Source organism: Sycon ciliatum, chromosome 1 (genome assembly GCF_964019385.1).
Source record: "Sycon ciliatum chromosome 1, ocSycCili1.1, whole genome shotgun sequence".
Taxonomy (NCBI): Eukaryota; Metazoa; Porifera; class Calcarea; order Leucosolenida; family Sycettidae; genus Sycon; species Sycon ciliatum.
In genome coordinates this window covers 71,731,206-71,755,142 of record NC_088643.1, presented here as the reverse complement: position 1 = coordinate 71,755,142, position 23,937 = coordinate 71,731,206, and the positions used below count along the sequence as shown (strand labels likewise).

Below are 23,937 nucleotides of genomic sequence, written 5' to 3'. Positions count from 1 at the left end.
GAGAATTTAAAAAACGGAAATTGCCGGCAAAATATCGAGATGTTGCGTAAAATCGACGCCTGATACTTGGATTTCCTTGTTTCTCACCCGTTCAGCATCATACACTGCCCAGGACAATTAGAGGACGAGATCATGTCACCGAAATATCACTCACTGGGATTCACTGTGGACCTGCACATGATTTTGGAAGAACCCAGGGACACGTGTGTGAAAACCCGTGTTGAGAAACCGACCCTGCGATTTTTATGAAACGTTGTACGAAAAGTGGATAAAATACACGTTTTTCCGGAGCAAAATGGAGCTCACCGGATGCGGAAAATAGGCAAAAAATAAAGGCAAGTGCAAAAAGTCAAAACCCCGCGAAATGGCGCGAAGCTCAAAGGATCATGCATGCACGATGACACTAAACTTCAAAAAAGCATGTTTCATAGTTTCAAACCCTCATGAAGTCTGGTTGACGCTCAGGCAGACAATCTTCAACGAAACAAACAGAGTGAGCAAGTGAACATTGCTGGACCGATTCTTTGAGACTTTTATCTGACCCTAAGTGAAATAATTGCGGAAGTCACTGGACGCTATGTCAGGTGGGAGTTCGTATAAGATATTTTCTATTCAATTCATTATTTCCATGTTTCACCCAGTACCTATGTTGTGGTTGCTGTGTAGATATCGCTGCTGAACTGCAGGAGTACCTGTGCAGTGCCAATAAAGCTATTCACCTAAAGCTAGGTATGATGAGTATTGGCTTCTTGATCATCCACAATCACGTGTACACTCAGACCAGTCTGTGTGAATGATGTGATTGGCATGTTTGTAGTAGGCACGCACACACACACACACCATGTACCACACACACACACACACACACACACACACACACACACACACACACACACACACACACACACACACACACACACACACACACACACACACACACACACACACACACACACACACATACACACACACAAACGTGCACACACACACACACACACTACTACTACTACTATGTACAACTGCCACAAAATGGCCACGTCGCTCCCAGAAGCGGGAGACAACAGCAAGAAAGGAAAAGAAACAAGGAGAGTAATTGAGGTGAAAGGGGACCATTCTACACACAGTGTTTCTGTCTTCGGTGGCGGGTGAGGTCCTGCGGGCGGGAGAATCGTTCGCTACATAGGCTGCATTGAATGGGCAGATTAGTCCTCTGGTCCTTTCGCAGTCGTTTGCCTCGAGTACAATTATGGCGATTAAAACCAGCCTGACTCTTCATGCAGCGATCACAGGTCGAGCAATGGTGCTGGCAGCAGTTCAAATTCAGGCTGCATCTCGTTGGAACAGCTGGTATTTTGTCCGATGTCTGACGCTCCACACAACGATGAACTGCAAAACCGCCAGCGCTTTGAAACCAGCGGTCACAAACTCCACAGTGACGAGCCTCAGGCTGCTGGGCAACAGGTAAGGACTGTACAGCTGAACACTTGTGATGGTGAATCCCACGAGCAGTGAATGATCGGTTGCAAACCTTGCAGGTGACTTTGTTGTTGTTGCACTCCACGAGATCATCTGGAGTCTTGGCAATTGCCTCGCGCCATGCTGGGCGATCCTGGGCCAAAGTGAGCCAGTCCGCGATGCCACCGAAACGAAGATCACGTGCGATGAGGTCTTTCCATCGCAGTCGTGGCCCACGGGCTGGGCGTGGATCTGAGAAGAAGCTTAACAGTATCAGCTTCGGAAGCCGGTTGTCTGGCATTCTGGCGACATGCCCAAGCCACTGCAGACGGCGGTGTCTGACGGTATCAGATGGCAGTGCCATATCACCCCAGCGTCTTCGCAGCTCCTGGTTGTTGACATGCTGCAGCTGTTGATCGAGCCGGGACACACCCAGGATGAACCACACACACACACACACACACACACACACACACACGCACACACACACACACACACACACACACACACACACCTCAGACCTCAGACCTGCCCATCGCGGAAGCGATGATAGCGAACAGCTATGTTAGACATAGCAACTTGTGCTGGGATTACACCATTCAACAGCTTGCAAGGCTGATGAATTGACCGCCACACACACACACACACACACACACACACACACACACACACACACACACACACACACACACACACACGCACTGTAGTAGCAGAATATCACAATGCAATACATGTACATGTGTCATGAATACCCATTGGAGAAGATGATACTATAATAATTGTAGTAGCTGGACCTGAAGTTGCCAACATTTATGTTAAAAAAAGTCACGAGCAGAATTTTAAAGTTTTGCCCGTAGAATCCTAACAATGACGACGGCATTATGCAGGCTAAGCCGGAGTAACAGTCCCAAGAAGGATGCATGGTATTGCATGCTGTTCTTCAGAGATGGTTGCTATGGTCCTGTGCAAGGGTCTGCTAGTCCAAGATCTGCTTGTTTTTATTGTAGGAGATACCATTATCCTACCAATACTACTAAATTCTCTGCTGCCTATACAAGATGCACACTCAATAATTTGCTGCATTGTGCTGTATCTCTGCGCACACCCACACACACAGTGTCATCGGAGGCAGATGTGTATGATGAGCAGAAGTCATTTCATCCCGAGTACACTCACCAGCTGTTTAGTGACAAGTGAGTACTGACCGCTGCTGCCGGCTTCACCACTGTGATATGAACAACACTTGTCTTGTAAAATTATATTAAAAAGAAGACCCAGGTTTTGTTCGGCTTTGGATGTAACTGTGGTTTGATTAATTAAGTATGTTTTGAATTTGAACATCTGGAGTGTGAAAGGATGGATCAGCTTGTCATTGGAGTCTGATATGTAACCATGGCGATGCTATCTGTTGAAACCTACACGGTACATGTACTGTGCTAGCAAGCCTTTCAAGCAGACAGCCCATCTTAGGATCTTGTGTACCTGTGCTGCACTTTCTAAGCATAACCATAGTACCTCGTGTGCTGTGTGCAACACACGAGTGCATTTTGTTGTTGTGGAGAGTTTCAATCAGCCCTGTGTCGAATATCTGTGTCAGTGTAGCGTGCCTACTGTAGACTGTTGATGATGTCGGAGTAAGATGATGTAGCAGAAGGAAGGGTAAAGAAACCACCCTAGAAATCCTAGTGTGTCAGAAAGGTGACCAGTGTACCCCGGTTTGCTGGATTGCTGTTGTATGTGGTATCTGGGAGTGTGCGTGCATGTGTGTGTGTCTGTGTGTGTGTCTGTGCGTGCGTCCATGCGTGTTTGTTGCATTGTCTCTGCTGGCAGTGAGGTGATATTTGGATATCGGTCGCTGCGCGTGGAGCTGTACTACTGTGCCTCTCGCATGACACCGTACTTCAGCATCACCAATGAGGGCAAGGTCGACTCTAAAGTGTACCGTGGTGTCAAGGTCAGCAGTTTTCCCCCCGCAGTTTCTCTGTGTTTCATTGATTGAAAAGTAATAGCTATCAGTTGTGTATTGGAGAAGCCTACCGGTTGTGTTTGCTCTGCTACACCGTTATTTGTCCTCGCTGGCAAGTCAATGTTGACCATGTCGATGGTTTTGACCTGGTCATTTCCGGAACGAACACGCAGCAGAAATGAAATTAGCTTAGTGTGTGCACGGGGGTTGACCGTATGGCAGAGTGATGAGTCTGAGATGACGTGTGGTAATCCGGACTGTTTTTGCTTCAACGTGCTTTGCTGAGCACGTGCGGTGTACTAAGTCAAAGTGTTTGCGTGTGTGCATGCATGCGTGTGGGTGTTGGGGGTGGGGGGGGGGGGGGGGGAGGGAGGGGGAGGGAGTGCGTCAGCATCCTGTGCTAGAGACCCAACATGTGCACTTGGAAGATCACTCACACTGCTCACATTGAACATCACTACTGCTGGGTGAAACAGTTGCTCTCCGCAGATATGAGTAAAGTGTCACATAACAGCCTCTTGTACGGGAAAAAGTAACACAATAATAAACCAGAGTACGATAGGGAGAGAATAAGACACGGGTGGTGAAAATATGAGTAAAGTGTGCTGCTACACCTGAAGTTCTATCCCACTGCTGATTTCAATGCTACTTCAAAGTTATACTTGTACTTGCATTGCTGGTGTAGGGTGTTTGCTCAGACTGTATCTGTAGTAGGGTGTTTGCTCAGACTGTATCTGTAGTAGGGTGTTTGCTCAGACTGTATCTGTAGTAGGGTGTTTGCTCAGACTGTATCTGTAGTAGGGTGTTTGCTCAGACTGTATCTGTAGTAGGGTGTTTGCTCAGACTGTATCTGTAGTAGGGTGTTTGCTCAGACTGTATCTGTAGTAGGGTGTTTGCTCAGACTGTATCTGTAGTAGGGTGTTTGCTCAGACTGTATCTGTAGTAGGGTGTTTGCTCAGACTGTATCTGTAGTAGGGTGTTTGCTCAGACTGTATCTGTAGTAGGGTGTTTGCTCAGACTGTATCTGTAGTAGGGTGTTTGCTCAGACTGTATCTGTAGTAGGGTGTTTGCTCAGACTGTATCTGTAGTAGGGTGTTTGCTCAGACTGTATCTGTAGTAGGGTGTTTGCTCAGACTGTATCTGTAGTAGGGTGTTTGCTCAGACTGTATCTGTAGCTCCTGGACTAATGCATGTACATCTGTTCCCCCCCCCCTTTTTCTTTCTCGTTGGATTGCTTTGTACTGGACACAGGCCGACGACATCTATGGAACTATTGCACAGAACTTACCCGAAGCAGGTATGCATAGCTGTTGAACGGACTGCACTGCTGTCTTGGTTGCGTCATTGTTTGAGGTGACACACACCTTGGCTGCTGTGTATTGGCAGTTACGGTCAGTACAGTTCTGTTGTGTTACCTGGGGGAGGGGGGGGGGGGATAACTTCGGTGTAGTGGTCCGAGCCAGTCAGATGTCAGGCCCGTACGCAGGATTCAAACTGGGGTGGCTCTTCCAGTCTTCGGGTGGAACTTCTTGATCGCATGTGTAGTTGGGGAGGAGGCTAATCTTCTCGCAGAAAAGGGGAGAAAAGAGGGGGAAAAGAAGAGCGGGAAAAGGATGGCGGGAAGCATCCACCGTTTAAATGTGCATACATCTAAAATGAGGCTATTTCCAGGCTCTGCACCAGCCCCCCCCCCCCCCCCCCCATCACACAACATGTGGGTCTTGTCCAGAGTTCAGATGTATTCTTTAATTACGAAAAAGAGGACGAAAAGCACATCATATCATTGCTCACCCACTGAGCAACTTATTTGACACCCTGGCCACAGCACTAGACGAAGTTCTCTGACTCAGCGTTACCAGCATCCACTACTCTCTTTCGCATGGCGATGCAAAGAACAGACAGGGGTTCTCTCAGCAGAGGAAAGGAGCCACCGCCACAACCACCATCCACCCAACTGTTACTTCACCATCACCAAGTTCCCAACAGTGTATTCCCATTGTGGGTACTTCCACGGGCAATGAATTCGGCTCGTGCTATCACTTGCAAACTATCTCTGGCAAATCACTGGACAGAACGTCAACACTGCCCACTGGTATCTCCACTTACCAGGACCATTGGCTGAAAGTAAAATTTAATTGATTGGACCACCACCATCGGCACCAAGTTCCCAACAGTGTATTCCCATCGTGGGTACTTCCACGGGCAATGAATTCGGCTCCTCCTGCTATCCATGTACCATGTTCTGAATGGCCTTGTGACAAGCTGTCCACCACTTGTGCTTGTGCTAAATAGAGCACATGGTACACAGAACCCACCATCCAACATGGTGCTGTACACTAGCCATCCGTTGTCCTCAAGCCATGTTCGCCGAAAGCTTCGATTGCAACCACCAGCGAATGTTGTGGGGAAGACAAAGTCGGTTGATGGTGAGGCATGATTCTTCAGCAGGGCATACTTCTCCTCAGTTGATAAACTTCTCAGTTTTATCCTGACTTGTTGCTCCTGACAGTCTTCTTCTATCCTCACAATGTCAACATCCAGCGGCAAAGAGTTTGGTGCTTCGAAATTGTTCCCCTGTTGCTCTTCCTTGTCCAATGCTGCATGCACGCTGCAAGCGAGTACGAGAGGGTCAGATGCCACCTCACTAGAGCTGCTAACCCGACTGTTGCAAGCTGCAGAACCAGACTCTGGGACGTCTCCAGCCGGTTCAGGAGGTGATTCGCCTGTCGAACAATCACTGGTTGTGCTACCACAAGTGCGTTTGGCGGGAGCGAAATGGTTATCGATACATATATACGCTGACAACCAGCTGCAGAGCGCTTTCGATCTCTTTCTTTTTGCTCAGGACGCCCCATGGTAGTGCTTGAGCGCAAGCCTATCTCAAGTTGAAATAAAACAGTTGAAATTCGAGCAGAAACGGTTGCAGGATTAATCGCCTGGAGTGACTGTGTGATCTTCACCATCACACGCACGAACGTAGAAAAGCGCACTCCGAAAGTGGAAGAACCGTGTTCCGCCATGCTGACACTATTGCATTGTACATGCTGAACATGTCTGCACTCGTGAGCTCAGGTTACGCGATCGAGCACGACCGGTCGACCCTAAACTAGTCACTGTTCCATAAATGACCTTGAATGCGCACGGTGGCCTCTCACTAAAAAGACACTTGCACGTGGGTCGGTGCAGATCAGTACGGGTCGGTGCAGATCAGTACGGGTCGGTGCAGACCAGTATGGGTCGGTGCAGATCAGTACGGGTCGGTGCAGACCAGTATGGGTCGGTGCAGATCAGTACGGGTCGGTGCAGACCGGTACGTGGTGGTAACTAGTGACTGTTGACTGCACTACATACGTAGAATCCACGCACACGCATGCTCATGCCTCGTGAGTCATGACTCATGGTCACTGTGCTGGAGTACGGATCCTGAACCTTTCCGCCTGTGGTCTGGATTATATTATTATTTATTCTTCTTTTACTAGGGAATTCCCAACAGGCGTCAGCGCCTTTTTACAGGGAACCCTAGGATGCAGCGTCTGAGTACGAGACTCGTAGTAGCATTGATCACCGCGCCTTCACAAAAACTTGAAAAATTGGTAGCTGCATTTGATCTGCGGAAATTGCCCCCCCCCCCCCCCCCCCCCTGGGTACGGGCCTGGATCATGTATTGACAGAAGCCGTGAGTCCTGACAGTGTGTGCCTGTGGGTGTATGTGCGCCTGTGGGTGGGTGTCCTTCACTACTTATTCTCGCCCTGCTATGCCCCGCAGACTTTCTGACCAGTAAAGACCAGCTGATAGCATCGCTGTCTACTGCCGACCAGTTTGCACCTACTGGCCAGATGTTGTCTGAGTTTCGCTTGCCCCAGGATGCAGCCAGCAGCTATCGGGTTTACAAGGTGAGTTGTCTATCACTGGGTCACGTACTGTATTCTGTGTGATCCTGCTTCTACACCAAGAATAACAGCAGTGCATCAAATAGAAAATTGCCATAGTCTGTGTCTGTTACTCGACGGAGCTTGTTGATCAGCAGAATCTTCAATGTCTCCAGTTTACACTGCACAGTCATGAAGGATCTTCCTTAGTGGCCAAGGACTAACTGTAGACACTCCATAGTCATTCTCTGAAGAATATCCTATGTTGTGACTGGCTGCAGAATCTTGTCGACACGCCCGGTTTTATTCGCTTCCATCGGCGTATCCGCACATTCTTGCTGTGGTTCATCGATGGTTCGTCCTTCATAGGTGAGTGGCCGGGTTGGGCTCTACATGCTTGCATGTGTGCCAGATACTCTCAAGCATCCGGTTGTTAATTTTACGCTTCATAGTGACTTTCACACGCATGCAGGTCCTTCCCTGTACTCGGTGTGCACGGCGTGTGACCTGAATTGACAGCGGTTGAAGGATTTTTTAAATTAAAGATGCGATGTGCGATGCGACAGCCGTAAAACCGGGAAAACCCCGGATTGCACCCACTGCGCAGCATGCACAAGCATTGCAACTGGCCGATCGCAGAGGGTGAGCTTGAAATTTTGAAATGCGATGCAGTTTGAACCTTTTTTGCAGCGAAAGTTGTCCGCTAGGTTCAAGATTTGTTTGTGTTTTTTTTTGCTGTATGAATGCCTTCTTCTGCAGGCGGTATTTTTACTATTTTGCGAGTTCACATTGCACTTCAACATCACAGATCACGTCGCATTGCGGATCGCATTGCAAACATGCTTCTGTGAATCCCGGGGACAGTTTTGGCTAACATTTTATTTGCCGTATAATAGTGAGTCCGGTATACAGGTCAGACCTCGCTATAACGACCCCCGCTATAACATAAACCTAACTATAACGTACAAATGTGAATGTCCCTGCTGAAACCGCATCACTTCTGTACAAAATGTCCTCGCTATAGCGTAATGTTTGCTATAACGCACGGTTTGCTGGGTCCCGGGCGCACGGAGACCTCAGCATAACGTAAAAACTCGTATAAAAATGACTACCACGGCATGCATGCCTTCTCGATCTCGCGACGAATTCGAGACTGGATCGTGGAGCCGTCCACCTCGGAAGCAGGGAGTAGTAAAATACCGGTATTTTACTACTCCCATTACTTTTTATAGGCTCTAGTGTCTTGTCACATGTACAAGTACACGCACTACATGACTCTTGTCACCTCTTTGCTGACAAGCCTGTACACATGTACACATCTTTGCTAGTCATCACCATACCTGTATGTAAAACAGTACAGTTGTAGTCAGTAAGTGAAGAGCGTCATTTTGACATACATATTGCATATTGGTGTGCCCAACTCACTATAACATAAACCTCGCTATAACATAATTTCTCCCATCCCCCAGAGATTACGTTATAGCGAGGTCTGACCTGTAAATCTGTTATAAAAGCCTGGAGTTTGTATTTTTCTTGTATTGTGTGTGCGTTGTGTAGATGATGACGATGACCGTTGGATGTTCTACACGTTGTAAGTTTCCCGTAATTGCTTTGTGTGACGAGGCAATATTTAATTTTTTTTTAATTTTATTTTCATTTTATTTCACCGGCCAATGATGGCAGAAGCCAATGAAAAGGAGGGGGCGTTAGCCAGCCATGGCAAGAGAAGGAAAAAGAATGAAGAAAGTGATTGCTTAGGCCGTCATCACACTATGTTACTGACTCCCGTTTACGTCTGCGGTGAAATTCCGAAACGGGTGATCGTGTCAGCACACAGGCACAGTTCTTGACCTGTACACGCGGTCACGTTTTTTGTTTGAATTTAAAAATTCAAACATAATGTTACAAGGCCGCTTGGAAAAAGACTGGGGGAGATACGCACGTTCGTCCAAAAAGTTGTATACCCCCTCCGAACCCGAGCGGAGAAAGACATGGATTCATGCCATACATCGAGATGAAAAGGAGGAAGATTTTAGTATCACTGGAAATACTGTAGTCTGCGGTCAACGCTTTCTAGAGCATGGCTACTTTCCCTTTCTAGAGTATGGCTACTTTCCCGCAATGGAAGTGGAATCCAGTACAAAGTGAGTCTGTCAATGCCGGAAAAAGGACTCGGTTCCGTCTTGGGCTGTGATTGTTTCGTCAGATCCAGATCCACTGGATCCCTGAGAATCAACCGATCACATTTGGAACACACTGCTCCCGTGACCATGTTGAGGTAGAAAAACGACAATCGAAAAGTTACTCCAGAGCTTGTTCTCGCCGCACTCATCTGCGTGGTGCAATGTTTGTCCATGTGCACGTGGATGCGTATTATATCCGTATAACAATTTTTGTACCCGCCAAGCACGTAGAAACGTCTTGTTTGGCAAAATTGAATCCGTTGAATCCAGTCAACCCAGCTCCCAAGGGCAGGGTTGCTCGGATCCAAATCTGATGCATCTGGATCTGGATTCGAGCAATCGATCATTGTAGATCAAGTGGATCCTATGGATCTGGATCTGGATCTGGATCCGATCAAACGATCACAGCCTAAGAAACAAACAGGTATGCAAGTTCATTTTACGTGCGACCCAGTCGGAGCCGCATCATCGTCATTTAATAGCAGCTGGTCATCAAGATATATCTGTGACTTCCGACCACTCCTTGGTGCAACTTTGCGACCCTTTGCCAAGGTTTTTGACGCTTTATCACTCAATATATTGAAGTCAGAGGACCTCAGAAATTTCCACAATCAGTGCCAAGTCTCTGGGGAAAGTCCTATTAGGTATTTCAGCTGCTCAGGGTTGTTGATGTCATATCAGAACAACTGAGACTTCAGCAGTACGACATCAGGTCTGAGGATTTTATAGCGCTTCTCCTGATACCTCTATGGCCAGCTGCCTCTCGCGCTCGGTCTCCCATCTCTTCCTTTTCAGTGACTTGAACTTCAACTCCTCAGCATGTTTCTGGCCTATCCGTGGTCTCTCCTCGTGAGAGGTTTGCTCTGGAGCTGGTGCATGGCTGTGCACATCGCATCTTTGCCAACGTTGACTCCGTCCGTGAGCAAGGTCTGTTTCACGAAAAAAGACAAGCTATAAATGGTGCATGCATTGCTTTCATTTCAACCGTCAATGGTAAACTGAGAAAGTTCACTGACTAAGCACAGCTCGCAATCACGAATAGGATGTTTATCCTCTGGCACAGAAAGAGCACTGGGCCACGTCTGAGGTTGAGAACATTGTCTTTGGGCTTAGAAGATTGCTCTGGGATAGCATTTGGGAGCAGAGATCGCTGGCGCAAATGAAGTACGGAACTGCACGTGTAACATAAAACGCTACTTCTGGATGCAGGATAGAACCGTGCCAAAAAGAGAGCTCAAATAGCACGTGCTCCAAGTGGACACTTTCACCCACTGGGCCAGCCACACTACAAAATCACACCATTGGAGATTACACACACCAAGCTGGGCTTGAATCTGGAAATAATAAGCATGACTTGTGTCCAGGGAAGGACATGCCCTCTGACATGCTGAGACGAAGTCCTGCCTCGCCTGCTGTGTCCTCCACTGATTTGCCATGCTTGGAATGCAGACGCTTAACTGCCAGCAGGCCGTAGATAGGATGAGCAGATGGATCTTGGACCATGCCATCTGGCGATGCCCCGGTGTAGTGATATTCCTCGTGCAGACCGAGACCACAATGCCGGACATCCACTGGGCGTCCCTGCTTCTGCTATATCGCCACGTAGCACTGGACAGCATTATCTTCATTTTTCTTCTCCCATGCTGTATTGAAGGAACTTGCTCCAAGGAATGTCCATCAAGCACGGTGTGGAGAAAGGACTGATGGCCAGTTTTGCCCCTCACAACCTGCTTCATGCTTGATACTGCTGCTGCAGCCTGATCTGAACGCACCTAGTGTTTACCCTCTCACTATCAAAACAGCACTATTTTTGTTGTTAACATGGTACCAGACCTATCGACAGCTCACTCGTCATACTAATAACATGGAAAGTACGATTACTATGCACCTTGGGCCCACGAGCATCATATAAACTGCAGCCAGCAGGGCACCCTTTGCGTGATTCGGCTGCGCCTATCGACAGCTCACTCGTCATACAAATAAAATGGAAAGTGCGATTACTATGCCCCTCTCTCTCTCTCTGTCAGCTCACCAGTAGACAGATGCTGCATCTTGGGCCCACGCGCATCATATAGACTGCAGCCAGCAGGGCACCCTTTGCGTGATTCGGCTGCGCGAGGCTTCTCCACTATAATATCCATGACCAGACAAGAATCTGGACTCCGTTTCCGAGGACCCCAGCTCGGTGGCAGGGATGTCCTGCTTACAGACTCTGTCACCATCTCTGGTGTACTGCTAGGGATGTCTGAAGGACTAGGAGTAAGGCCAGCGCATGAGAACACAGTCCTCCACAGACAGCCTCCTGCCATGCACTCACATCGATGTGATTTGCTTGTCATGTTTCTTCACTACAAGCTTCTGGCTATAACGAGTTGACTTTTTCTGGCTAGCCCAACATTTACTGGTAACAGAGCACTCGGTGTCTGACTGAGTGCAGCAGCACACAGCAACATTATGCACGTATCCTCCAAGGAGCGGTGCTTCTGTCCTATCCAGGGGTCTGCAAACTAGCACAACGTCAGGCTGTTCCGGCTTTTCGCTGGTCGGATTATGGGCTGCCTTTCTGGACTCTATGAGGTGGCCGAATACTATTGGAGACGTGACAACAGGGAAAGATGGTGGTTCGTATGACTATGCCGCATATTCCGAAGGAAAGCTTACCGCCTTGACGTTCTTCCCCGGTTGTTCCGTTGTCGAAGACTTACTGGGAGCGGCATCTCTGTTGTCCTTGTAGAAAAGAGCACTAAGAAGGAAAATACCAGGAAGAGAAAGAAACCAAATACCGAATTTTGCTCGAGCAGTTCATGTGTCTACTATAGTTAACTTCGCATGAGAAGAGCCGCTTTCCATCCTGTACGTATAGACCCATGCTTGGTTAGGAAACGCTTTTGGTCGGCAACCTTTCATGGAGCAAGCTGGAATCATCATGTTCTTCACCACAGGAAGAGCTCTTCTCTTTCGATTCCGCCATACTCGTCGTCGAGCTAACCACTGAAAAAGTGCATTGAGTGCATTGAGTGCATTGATTGTACATGAGCCGATGAGGTACAGTAAACTCCCTGGCAGACCCCCCCTCCGGACGTCCCTAATCCGGGCATGTCCATCTACCAGGCACCTTTCTGACCCATCTAGACTCTAGAGTCACAAAAAATGGCTTTTCAACGAGAAACGACCCCAGAAACTATTGATTGGCATCAACAACTGTTTACTTGCATGCAGTAAGGGGTCGTCCATAATTATCGAACCTTTTTCACGAAACGAAAATAATAATTTCGTTATGGGGTGGGAGGGGGTTGACCAATTTCGTTTCAGAAAACTTCGATATATGTACATGGCCACAGGAGCAGTGGCACACTTGCGACTTTTGTTGTATATGTATGTATATGTCAACAATTTTTACGTTCTGAGGGGGAGGGAGGGAGGGGTTGGGTCTAAACTAAAATAATTCGTTTGGTGAAAAAAGTTCGATATTTACGGACGGCCCCTAAAGTGTGTAAGTTCTGAGTTACGGGCAGTTCCTAGTTACGGGCAGTGCTCGGTCCCAACCTGCCCGGGTTAGGGGTGTTTTATTGTACATGCATTGTCCGCGCATGTATTGCTCATCATCATGCTGACCAACATAGCAGGGTGCCAGGCGTAGGCCTACAAGTGTGCGCATGTGCACTGAGAGTTTGCCCCGTCTCACTCGCGGCTCAGATCTTTATGCAAGTCATCTACTCTTCAATGGAGTACATGCATCTGCGTCGTCCGCGCAAGTCTAGGAAGGAGAACATAGCGAAAACCTAACCAAACGTTTTCGTTCCCTTCTCATTATGGACGCTTACAGGGAATAAAGTGAAATGAGCAATTATATTGGCAAAAAATTAAGGAACTATTTTTTCCCTACTTTTTTTCGGGCTATAACTCTGAGGTATTCCGTCTGCTGATTTGATGGTATGCTTCTGGTGCAGGTTTGAAGTGCAGAACAACGCGCGAGGTGATGCCATACAGAGATTTGTCGGCTTCATCACCGTATACAATTACTATGCGTATCCCGACAAGGTGCGGCCGCGGGTTAGGTGAGAGGTGACACTAAGCTCCATGCATGTGTACTGTTCGGCTACTTCATCTGTAGTCGTCTGATGATTGCAGTAGCATGAAACTTTTTAAGTTACGACGAATCTAAACTGACCCTATTTCTCTTTTTCGTTTGAAGCGTTCTGCACTTTGTGCGTTGAGCACTTTGCCGGCAATATGCCAAAATTTACTCCTTTATCATCAGCATTGTATTGGGCCGTAGCTCATGGCTGTCCTCCATTCCTGCTCGGCTAAACCATGTGTGGTGTTCGATAGCCAATAGGATGGTGGACGCAAGTTGGCAGCCAGAGTTGCTATAGGTGTTATTTTGGCATCATCTTGATAATTATGTGCTGAGCATGCACACGCAGTGAATTGCAAGAAATGCCTGATTCAAGGCTTCAAGCCCTCCTTTTTTTTTTAGCCCTCTCAGAGGTCTAGCCAGGATTTTATGCCAGCCGGCCAACACGTTCCAGTTAAAATGCATCGTTCTGGGGGCTGCGCCCCCAGACCCCGCCATCAGTCACGTATCCACACACACACACACACACCACTACAAATCTTTCATTGCAGCTTGCATCTCCTTTCGCTTCGTCCAATTATGGTCATTCATGAGGCAGTTGTGAACGTGAATGTGATTATAGGTAAATTAACAAAATATGAAAAAGGAAGCAAACACCTACATGAGCATGGATCATCTGTTCACCAAGGTCATGTCTGCATGCAGTGTACATAGTCATTGGTCATCTGACAAGACCCAGCCTAGCCACAGCCATGTACACCACCAGAAGCAGCGAACCATGACCCAACCTGTTACATTTTACTGACGTACTCAAGTGCATACTCAAGTGCATTTGAGCTTGGGTGACAGCTAGCACTGAGCCTGAGTAGCCAGTGCTATGTACTGTACTGTACATACCTACGCCTAGGATATGGGGCACTACAGTCTACATGGGGGTGACTGCAGCTGTCTCAGCCGGCAGGTCGCCCTCCCAGCCAGCATTCTGCATTCTGCCCGTATTAACAATGCTTGACCAGTACTAACACCAATGGTTCACAACATTGGCTGAGCCGGCTTTGGCTAGATCACTGGGCTCTCAACATTTACTTCGACATTCTTCCACAAGAATGCACGTGTCTTCTTGTCTGGTTCCACATCTGCAGCCAAATGTTAGTTTTGCCGCCATACCAAGGAAAGGGTCTCGGAGGTAAGTTTGCCGCAAGCCAAAGCATACTGTATCTAGCACTTTCCAAGGGTCATGGTAGGCATTCTTTGTTGTAGGATTTCATTCGCTCTGTATTGCAGTCCAATGCTGAGCATGGCTGGCTCTAGTACGCCGTGGTCCAGGTATTGCTCAATTGAGTAGAAGGACATGCCAGCATATCCGATTTCCTTCGGTGTGGCCTGCATCACTGCTGGGGTTGCGTGGCAGTTTGCTTCAAGTCTCCTTCAGTGCTACTTCCAAGTCAGAAAGAAACAAAACCGCACTCAGCTCAATACTCAGAATGGGGGTCCGGGGACTTTGCCCCCGGATGATGCGTTCAGTTTTTTTTACCCTGCTGATATTTGGCTAATATTGGATTGGTTTATTTAACGTCGAATAACAAACAGGCAGTGTTGCCTTATTACATGAGATCGACTAAAGTTACAGGCACACAAATGTAAGGAAAAGATTAAAAGAAAAAAGAAAAAAGAGTAGGATTTAAGACAGCAGAGGAAAGATTGCATAATTATTTGATCAGTGAGCAACGTAAGTCAGTGAATTTTTCAGGTGGGGTAAGAGAGCGGTCCGGAATTGACCTGGTTTCTTCAGTGATCGTATAGATGCAGGCAACTTATTCCAGAGAGCGGGACATTGATATGAAGGGCTGCGTGTGGCAGCGGCAGATATGATCCTCGGGAAAAGAAGCAGGGGAACATCTGTGCTCCTCGTTCGACGGGTGTGTGACAGAGGTGTAACGAGGTCATGAAGAAGCACACTACAGTTATTATGAATTACTCTAATTTCAGAAATTTTTGGTGCTCAATATTTTCGGTATGAGAGCAAAAAGCTAAGTTAGGTGAACAGAAATTTTCGGTACAGAGAAGCAGTTCCCTATTGGGTTATGTGTGTTAGTGTTTGTTCGGTGTATTGAAATTTTAGGTATGAAACAGACGCACCGAAAGTACCGAAAATAAAAGTACACCGAAAAATTGTGAAATTACAGTACACGAAAAGTTAGCAGGAGGAGTTTGCGGCAATACATTGATTGCAGGGGTTGATATGATGTGGCAATACTGTCCATGTTGTCAAGAATGCGTTGCCACTGTTGAGTGACGACGATTGTATAATTGTACTAGCAGCACCCGGCCAGCGTTGCCTGGCCGAACGTGGCATGCGGGTGAAGCAAGTACATGAACAGCACACGTGCTCAGCACGTGGTGGTGGCTACACGATTCGCACGCTTCGCGTGCTCAGTGCTTCTGTGGCTGCTTCCGCTAGCTACACGATTCGCACGCTTCGCGTGCTCAGTGCTTCTGCGGCCGCTAGCTACACTGTTCGCACGCTTCGCGTGCTCAGGGCAGCGCTGCTCCGCAGCGCTTCTGCGTGACACACAGACAAACACATGTCACAGGTGCCTTTTCTTTATAAGTAAAGATAATTCATAATTGTAATTGTTGACTGGTTTGATGGAAAGACACAAACAGGAGAAGTCTGAAGAAAAATTGACTGTCACCACCAGGATTCGAACCAGGGACCTTCGTTTGAGGCCAGCGATGCTCTAACCACTGAGCTAAGGTGTAGCCGTCATGTACTTGTATAATTGTATAGTCTCGTGTACGTATCTTCCTATCCTTTTTAGCTGAGTTCTATACCGCTGTCTGCGCCGACATTTGCTTGAGAAGGGACGTCGTAGATATTGCTGGTAAGTGCTTCCGGTTTGTGTGGTGTTCTTCTACCGGCTATTTACTGATCAATACGTAGTGTACAGGAAAGTTTCCCATAACACGTGCATGTACTTCGAAGTACATGACTGTACAGCAGTATGTGTGTGGTGTGTTGGGATTCTTAGATTTGTCGGGAGTAGCCCATTTATTTCAATTTTTATTTGAATGAACATTGTCATTGCAGCGTATACCGGTACATGTGGCTAGAAAACTGAAATTAGAGCGGAAAGGTTTCTCATCTAGAATGTAGATGTAGAGCCCTGGGAACGCATGCCCCCCATTTGGGACGTGTGCATCAACTCCCTGCCATTATATATTAGGTTTTCCGTGGCACGTCCGCTAACGTTACAACCGTACACACAGTCCTACAAGCTCTGCACGCTAGCTCATGACCTGTGTACGGTCATACTCAGAAGTGTACTAGAGCTGGTTGTACTGTACATGCGAAATATGGGATAACTTGCCCCACGAAAAAGGTGACGGCCATCTTCCATTCATTCCTCCTAGTCTAGACATGGCTTGTGCGTTGTTGTGCTGTGTTCTCGTTGACAACAGTCGAAGATCCGTCTGATGACTTCACAAAGCTGCGGGACTTCGTCGACTGTCGGAACTGTGCAACCCTGGCATCTTTCCAGGAGCCTCACATCCACGGTGCTTTCTCAAGTGACATGGCGGCGGAGGCGAGGGAAAAGTTCCGTCTCAACAAGGTACGCCACCCTGTGTCATTGCTTCAACATCAATCACTTCATGCTACGCTATAATAGTATAGGAACTGTTACTGTTGATGCAGGTGTAGTATGATGAGGACTACTAGTCCAGTTGTGTGCCTGTTCGCGAGCATATGCGCTACCACCATGTGCTACTACAGTATATTGCTATGGGATAGGGTGTCTTGTCACTACTAGTAACTAGACTTCTGACAGATGTGATGCATATTCATTATTGCCATGGTTACGGCACTAGCTGATCTACATTACGGCCAAGCATTGGGTCATCCTTATACGCCGAGATCAGACCTGTTTGGGCAGGAGAATAATAGCTCGGATAAATGAAACTGAAAAGTCTGTATCCCAGTCTTGAACTACCCGATCTTGAAGATTTTCGATGGAATATCAATGCGACCTCCCCCTCCCCCCCCCCCCCACACACACACACACGTTGCAGTGTAATTTGATAAGTACACCAGTGCATGACATTCATACAGGCAATTGGGGAAATACGAATGGTGTGGCTTACTAGTGTTCAGCTGATAGCATACAAATATCTTTGCAGCCAGTTGATCGTTGATTGTTTGATCTTCCTTATAACAAGACAGTATGCAGGGCCATTTGAAAGGAAGCCTTTTAACAACTTCTCCCTCCCCAAGAGGTCCCAGCTGTTCTTGTTTTGTTTTGCGTGTGTTGTGTAGATGCAGGCACGGCGTGTGTACGAGATCCTCCGCCTGCAGCATACCAACATGAAACATCCCGTCGAGAGCAAGAACTATCGCCTCATGATCAAGGACCGCCTGAATCGGCCTTTCCAGGTCAGTGAACGTCTGACTGTTCAGTTGCTTGCGTGGTTCAACGGTCCTGTACCTGGCGTAATGGAACAAAGCGAAGAGACGTTTTGCTAAGGCCACACCGTTTTTTATCTGTTTTTCGCGTCCCCCGCGCGCATGTATTTCACAGCCGGAGTTAAAAAAATAATTTAAAAAAACGGAACAATTTTTTTTTTTTTGAAAATGCAATACAAATTTAATGCAAACCCAGAAAACCGGAAAATGTAACCCAAAAGGAACAAACCCGAACATGATTGTTACAAAATGGCAATAAATAAGATAAATTGTGCACTCATAACAACAGCAAAAATGAAGAAAGTCAAGTTCCATAACGTTTTCTTGTGACTGTCATCAGTGGAACGCCGTCACATAAAAATGTAATAACTAAAACACACACTTATATACATGTAGCTAATATGGTTTCAGGTAGAAATACAGCAGCTAACAAGTACAAAAAGCGAAGTTTGCACCTTTGCAATGTGTGAATATAGTGTATGTGAGAAAGGTAGTGGCAGATGAATGTGATACTGTGTGAATGAATGTAATGGTGCGTGTATATTACTTGAAGAGTGTGAGTGATACAACGTCACATTCATCTGCCACTACCTTTCTCACATACACTATATTCACACATTGCAAAGGTGCAAACTTCGCTTTTTGTACTTGTTAGCTGCTGTATTTCTACCTGAAACCATATTAGCTACATGTATATAAGTGTGTGTTTTAGTTATTACATTTTTATGTGACGGCGTTCCACTGATGACAGTCACAAGAAAACGTTATGGAACTTGACTTTCTTCATTTTTGCTGTTGTTATGAGTGCACAATTTATCTTATTTATTGCCATTTTACGACTATTGTCTCCTCGTCGATTGTTTAAATGATTGTTACACGTAACTATTATGTTGGCATCAATTAAATATTTTGTTCTATTTATCGCATGAGTAGTTACTCGCATGATTGTACTCAGCTCACATGTGTGTGTAATAAGCTAGGCTGCAAGTCACACAATCATCATGCCGCCTGTGTTTGGACAACAAGCATGGCAGAGGGGATACACTCATGTATTCATGTACATGAACAGTGCCGCGTCGCTTCACTGTACACAAATGCAATGCACGTACACTGTTTTTTTTGGATGGCTTTTTATTTTTTTCGCCCTCCCTCATTGATTTCATCGGATAAGGTGACGCGAAACATAGAAAAAAACGGCGTGGCCTGCTAAGGGCTGGTTTATAAAGCCAAATCGGCGCCGGGAAGCACCGGCGGTGAGCCAGCTCCCGATCCGTCCCGCATGCGGTTCGAGTAACTAATCTACTACAAAGTAGTACAGAATGTGCCCAAATGCTACGACAGGTTTGCCAATTGAAGCTTGAATTCTTTGTTTCTCCAGTAGTTCAATGTCTTTCGGTGATGGCAACTCGGTGCTACCTTTTACTGGAGATCATGAAACTATTTCTACACCTTTTATTGCTGTCTAGTAAGCGATGCTGATGAGTCCAGCTGGGACGAAATTTACGTCGCAAACGAGCTTTGTCGTTGATGTGTCATCTTCTATGTGCCATGCGCTACCTGATGTACCAGCCTGCTATGTCGGATACCGCCAACCATGCATTGACTAGGCGCCAGGCGCCTGAGAACAGGAGCATCCTTTGTTCAAATCTCTCCTCATATGATAAATTTATAGATAATGTTGGGTTGATGGAATTTCTTTTTGTTGTGTGTTCTGCTTGGCACGCAGAAACAAAAGGAGGACATGGAGAAAGTCAGGAAGCACTTGAGCACTGAGGAAGTTGGCTGCATGATGGCAGATATCAGCCTTCCTGAGCAGCACAAGCACTTGCAGCAACAGTACGAATCAATCATTGAGGTGTATGAGCGTATTGTGCGCAGAATGGAGCGTGTGTGACAGATCACTGGTCCTGCGCTACTGAATGACCCCAACAGCCTTCGTTTTCAGTTGAAATGAGAACCTTACACAAATCGGTTGTGTTTGACCAGGACTTTTATATTAGTTACAAAGACTTGCCACGCAACTATGATATCCCCCCTTGTTTGTTTGCAGATCTGGTATCTTGCTGCTGCTAGCTTCCTCTCTGACTTCCATGTCTCCACGAAACATTGAATGCTCCAAATAGTTTTAGCTTCACCGAGGAAAGTTGCTTGTGTAACTTGCTAGTCTATCTTTGTGTCAACTATTTCGTGTAGGTATTTGTACTTGTAGTACTCGTCCTTTTTTTTGGTAATTGGTGCTGGCTGGTTCCCCTCACCATTGTACAGCATTTCCCGTTCGTTGTCTTTCTGCTTTTCTCGGCTACTCAGCATGGCTGGCAGTCACAGTTGTGTCTCTGCTTGTCGTAGGCTGACCTCACTGGACATTTTTTTCAGATGGCTTTACCCTTGACGTGTGTGCTTCACAACATGTGTCACAATGTGCATCTGTTTTATCAATGGTTTTTGATTATAGAGCACACACTCTCTCTTCTTCTTTTTTTAAGCGCCTTCCATGCACTCTTCCATGCACTTACTATTCCTGCTGTGGCTTCTTCTTCTTCTTCTTTTAAATTGCCCCCGAACCTTGAGAAGATGACCTCGTATCTCCATCCCTTATTGCTTTAGTGCCATGCTAGACATGCTGGTCGAACATAACTTTCATCAGATTGCGTTGCAGTACGCCATTGCACATAGTTATCGTACAGCGTATTTGCTCGTTTCTGTCCTTCAGCACTGTCACACAGTCTGTGTATGCAGTACTGTCTGGTGCCGAAGAACTGGGGTTCAGGGTCGACGGTCGTAGCCTAGACAGTTCTTTTTCTTCTTTCCTTTTTTCATGTAGACTGTGTAGTCGAGCCACCACGTACATAAGGGCATCCTGCATCTGGTAAATGTCTAGCCTCTTCTTGCTTTGGTGCCCGGCAGTGCTGTAGTTCTGGTTCGGTGACTTGTTCGCAAACGTTATACTTTTATTGTTGGGTGTAGTGGTCTCAGCTCAGACCGATACATACACCACACAACACGCACACACACTCATCCTTGATATCGCGATAACACCGTCGTTTGTTCAGTCTGACATTCTGCATCACTGGAAACATCTGCAGTGCTGGCAACTGAAATGCGACCCCCCTCCCTAGCGGTGCGCTAGCCGCGTTAGCGATCCGTACGAGACGGTAGGGGGTCGGATTTCAGTTGCCAGCACTGTAAATTCAAACTGTATGTCTGCGCCTTTATTTAAAGCCATGGCTATATATTCGAAACACCGTTGCTTTCCTCCATGTTTTAGATGCAAAATGACTCACCTACTACGCCGTAGCATGAAAGCCAAAGTCCACACAAAATGGACAGTGGCACTAGCTAATTACAGCATATACAGGGCGGGATACTAGCATGCCATGCTTGAAGCCTAAGTAATGAAGGACAGTTGCCAGCACCGACCATAAACCATGACTACATGATTGTAGCGCTGCATCATGCACGCAGTGAACAGACAGTCGTTAACATGTATGATACAACATTGTACTGTTCCAGTAAAATGATGATCATGATGATGGGGAGAACATTAATTTTTGTTTTCCTGGTATAAATACAGGCACTGTAGTACTTCGAAGTAGAGTACAAGTAGAATGCCAACCATCCGATTGTCAACTATCCAAAAGATTGCTTATCCCATACGCCTGTTAGCAGTGGCAAGCACTAGCCACTGAAGGGACGAGTTGCTGATTTTCTCCACCCGGAGCACCTTTCAGATGGTGCACAATGTGTCAACATGTATCTGCATGCCATCGCGTTTGAGGCGCTGAAGTTTTGGCTAATGGCTTGTGGTACTGCCAAACTGAGAAATGATGCGAGGGGTGCAGAGAATTGACACTCTACTACACAGTACACAGTACACATGTGTGTGTGTGTGTGTGTGTGTGTGTGTGTATTAATATGTGTGTCATACCCTACACGATACAGGCTTGTGTCACAGTCTTGCACCGCCCAATGTGCATTTCCAAGGGCCAATGGTATATCGTCCGATAATTGCTACACATGTAGCAGCTAGTACTAGTACTTCATCTCCAACTGATATCGTGCAGTTCAGCTAGAGGCCAGAACAGTGATTCAGTTGACTAATGTGTTTGGATAATCAATGCCCAGCTGCAATGCCAAACACACAGCACCAAAACATCTACATGTACATTCATCACGCAGTGACAATCCGGCCAAGCTACCGACCAACAATAGTTCATCCAAGTATCCATCCAGCCCTACACACTCATACAAGAGGCTATGGCAGGTTGAGGATTAGTACGGCAAAGTATACTGTAAGCCACATCTAGAGCAGTTCGAATTGTGTTCAATTGATACATGGTGGGATAAATCCTAATATTCATTCTAATCTCTCAACAAAAAGAAAAAGAATACTAGTAATCGAAACATAGTTGGAACTAAGTTTGTAATTAAAAAGCTTCCGTAGAGATTGGAGTTTATAATGTGTTAAATTGTGAGTTTCTTTTCAGCGCAGAAGGACCTGTCATCATCAAACACCTGTAAGTCCTTGGACCTTTATTCAGCCATATTGAACTTTTATTCCGGGATTTTCCAATCAATAGGATCTCGTCCCGCTAAGGACAGTGCATCATTGACCGCAGAAAAGCACCGACAGCCACGCCACTTTGTCACAGACAGTGGCGATGGATGTGCAGTCTTAATAACACAATGTCTTGCAGACACCAATGACGCTTTCTTCTGGGCAAAACCACCCCAGAGCAGGAACACCACCGAATGCTCGGCTTTCTCGTTAACAGTCTTGATGACAGCATCGGTGAATTTCTGCCAGCCAATCTTACTGTGCGAATTTGCTTTGTGTGCCTGCACGGTCAAGGTGGCATTCAGCAGCAATACACCTTGCTCGGCCCAGTGCTGTAGATTGCCATGCTGCGGCTTGGTGAAGCTGTCGATGTCTTCACTCAGCTCCTGGTAGATATTGCGCAGTGATGGCGGTATGGCCACGCCACGCTGCACTGAAAACGACAGGCCATGGGCCTGGCCGTTGTCGTGATACGGGTCCTGGCCAAGTAGAACGACTTTCACCTGGTCCGGCGGTGTCGTGTTGAGAGCATTGAAGATCAAGGACTGCGGTGGAAAGATCTCCTGTTTGCTGCTGTACCCTTGGCGCAAGAATGTCTCCACTTCTTTGAAATAGGGCTTGCCGAACTCTGGTGCCAGCCACTCTTTCCAGGTAGAGTCAGTCAGATGATCAAGCAAGCAGAAATCATCTACTGAGGTAGCACTAGGAGTAGCCACTGCACTGGCACACGCAGCAGCTGGGTCCGCTGCCTTCTGCTTTTTAGCAGCGGGGTCCTCTTCAAGACGTGTTGTTTTCCGTTTGGCAGGCATCCTGCACAGATACTGCGCTTCTTACAGTACGACTAAAGTAGGCTCCTAGCTAGAGCGTGTGAAAAGCTATTCAAAGTAATTAAACTAATTGTTGTTTCGCAGCCGGGGGGTGCTTCTTTGAGAAGTTTAGTGGCCTACAACTAAAATAGTAAAAATAACTAGTTACTTATATTATGTAGAAGTAAAATGTGCAAGCTACAGTGGCAAATCACTTACTTGCCCATGCCAGAGCACAACGTTTCGTGGTGGTTAGTGCACGTGCCACGGCAAGCCCTTCTTTCCCTTTGCCAGCTTTGGTTGCACAAGAAAACACATGGAGCAAAATAAGTAGCAGGCCAGGGAGTCGTTACGGACTCTTGAATGATAAAATGTACTAGTATTTGACGGCACCTGAGTCGGCCTGACACTTGTCAGATCATGGCTCCGACATGCATGTCGACACAATTACGTACAAGTCGAGTCAAGAAGAAAAACTGCATGCCACACACACATCATGTATATAGCAGCGTGCACATCGTTCAAAGACTTTCAAATTTCGCGGCTTTTTATCATTATTAAT

General features: G+C 46.8%; 2 protein-coding genes across 2 annotated transcripts; one reads left to right on the top strand and one right to left on the bottom strand.

The window, feature by feature from the left end:
- The first annotated feature begins 405 nt into the window (after positions 1-405).
- Positions 406-20,721, top strand: LOC135805270 (histone acetyltransferase type B catalytic subunit-like). Its single transcript, XM_065319288.1, has 14 exons — positions 406-584; positions 667-729; positions 2,573-2,648; positions 3,286-3,409; positions 4,673-4,718; positions 7,188-7,315; positions 7,573-7,660; positions 8,849-8,882; positions 13,425-13,532; positions 14,695-14,738; positions 16,375-16,437; positions 17,015-17,166; positions 17,868-17,984; positions 19,741-20,721. The coding sequence occupies exons 1-14, from the start codon at positions 578-580 to the stop codon at positions 19,906-19,908; spliced, it is 1,218 nt and encodes a 405-aa protein (XP_065175360.1). The 5' UTR covers positions 406-577; the 3' UTR covers positions 19,909-20,721.
- Positions 20,722-22,008: 1,287 nt separating this feature from the next.
- LOC135805271 (uracil-DNA glycosylase-like) lies at positions 22,009-23,848 on the bottom strand. Its single transcript, XM_065319289.1, has one exon. The coding sequence runs from the start codon at positions 23,376-23,378 to the stop codon at positions 22,566-22,568; it is 813 nt and encodes a 270-aa protein (XP_065175361.1). The 5' UTR covers positions 23,379-23,848; the 3' UTR covers positions 22,009-22,565.
- Between the last annotated feature and the right edge of the window lie 89 nt (positions 23,849-23,937).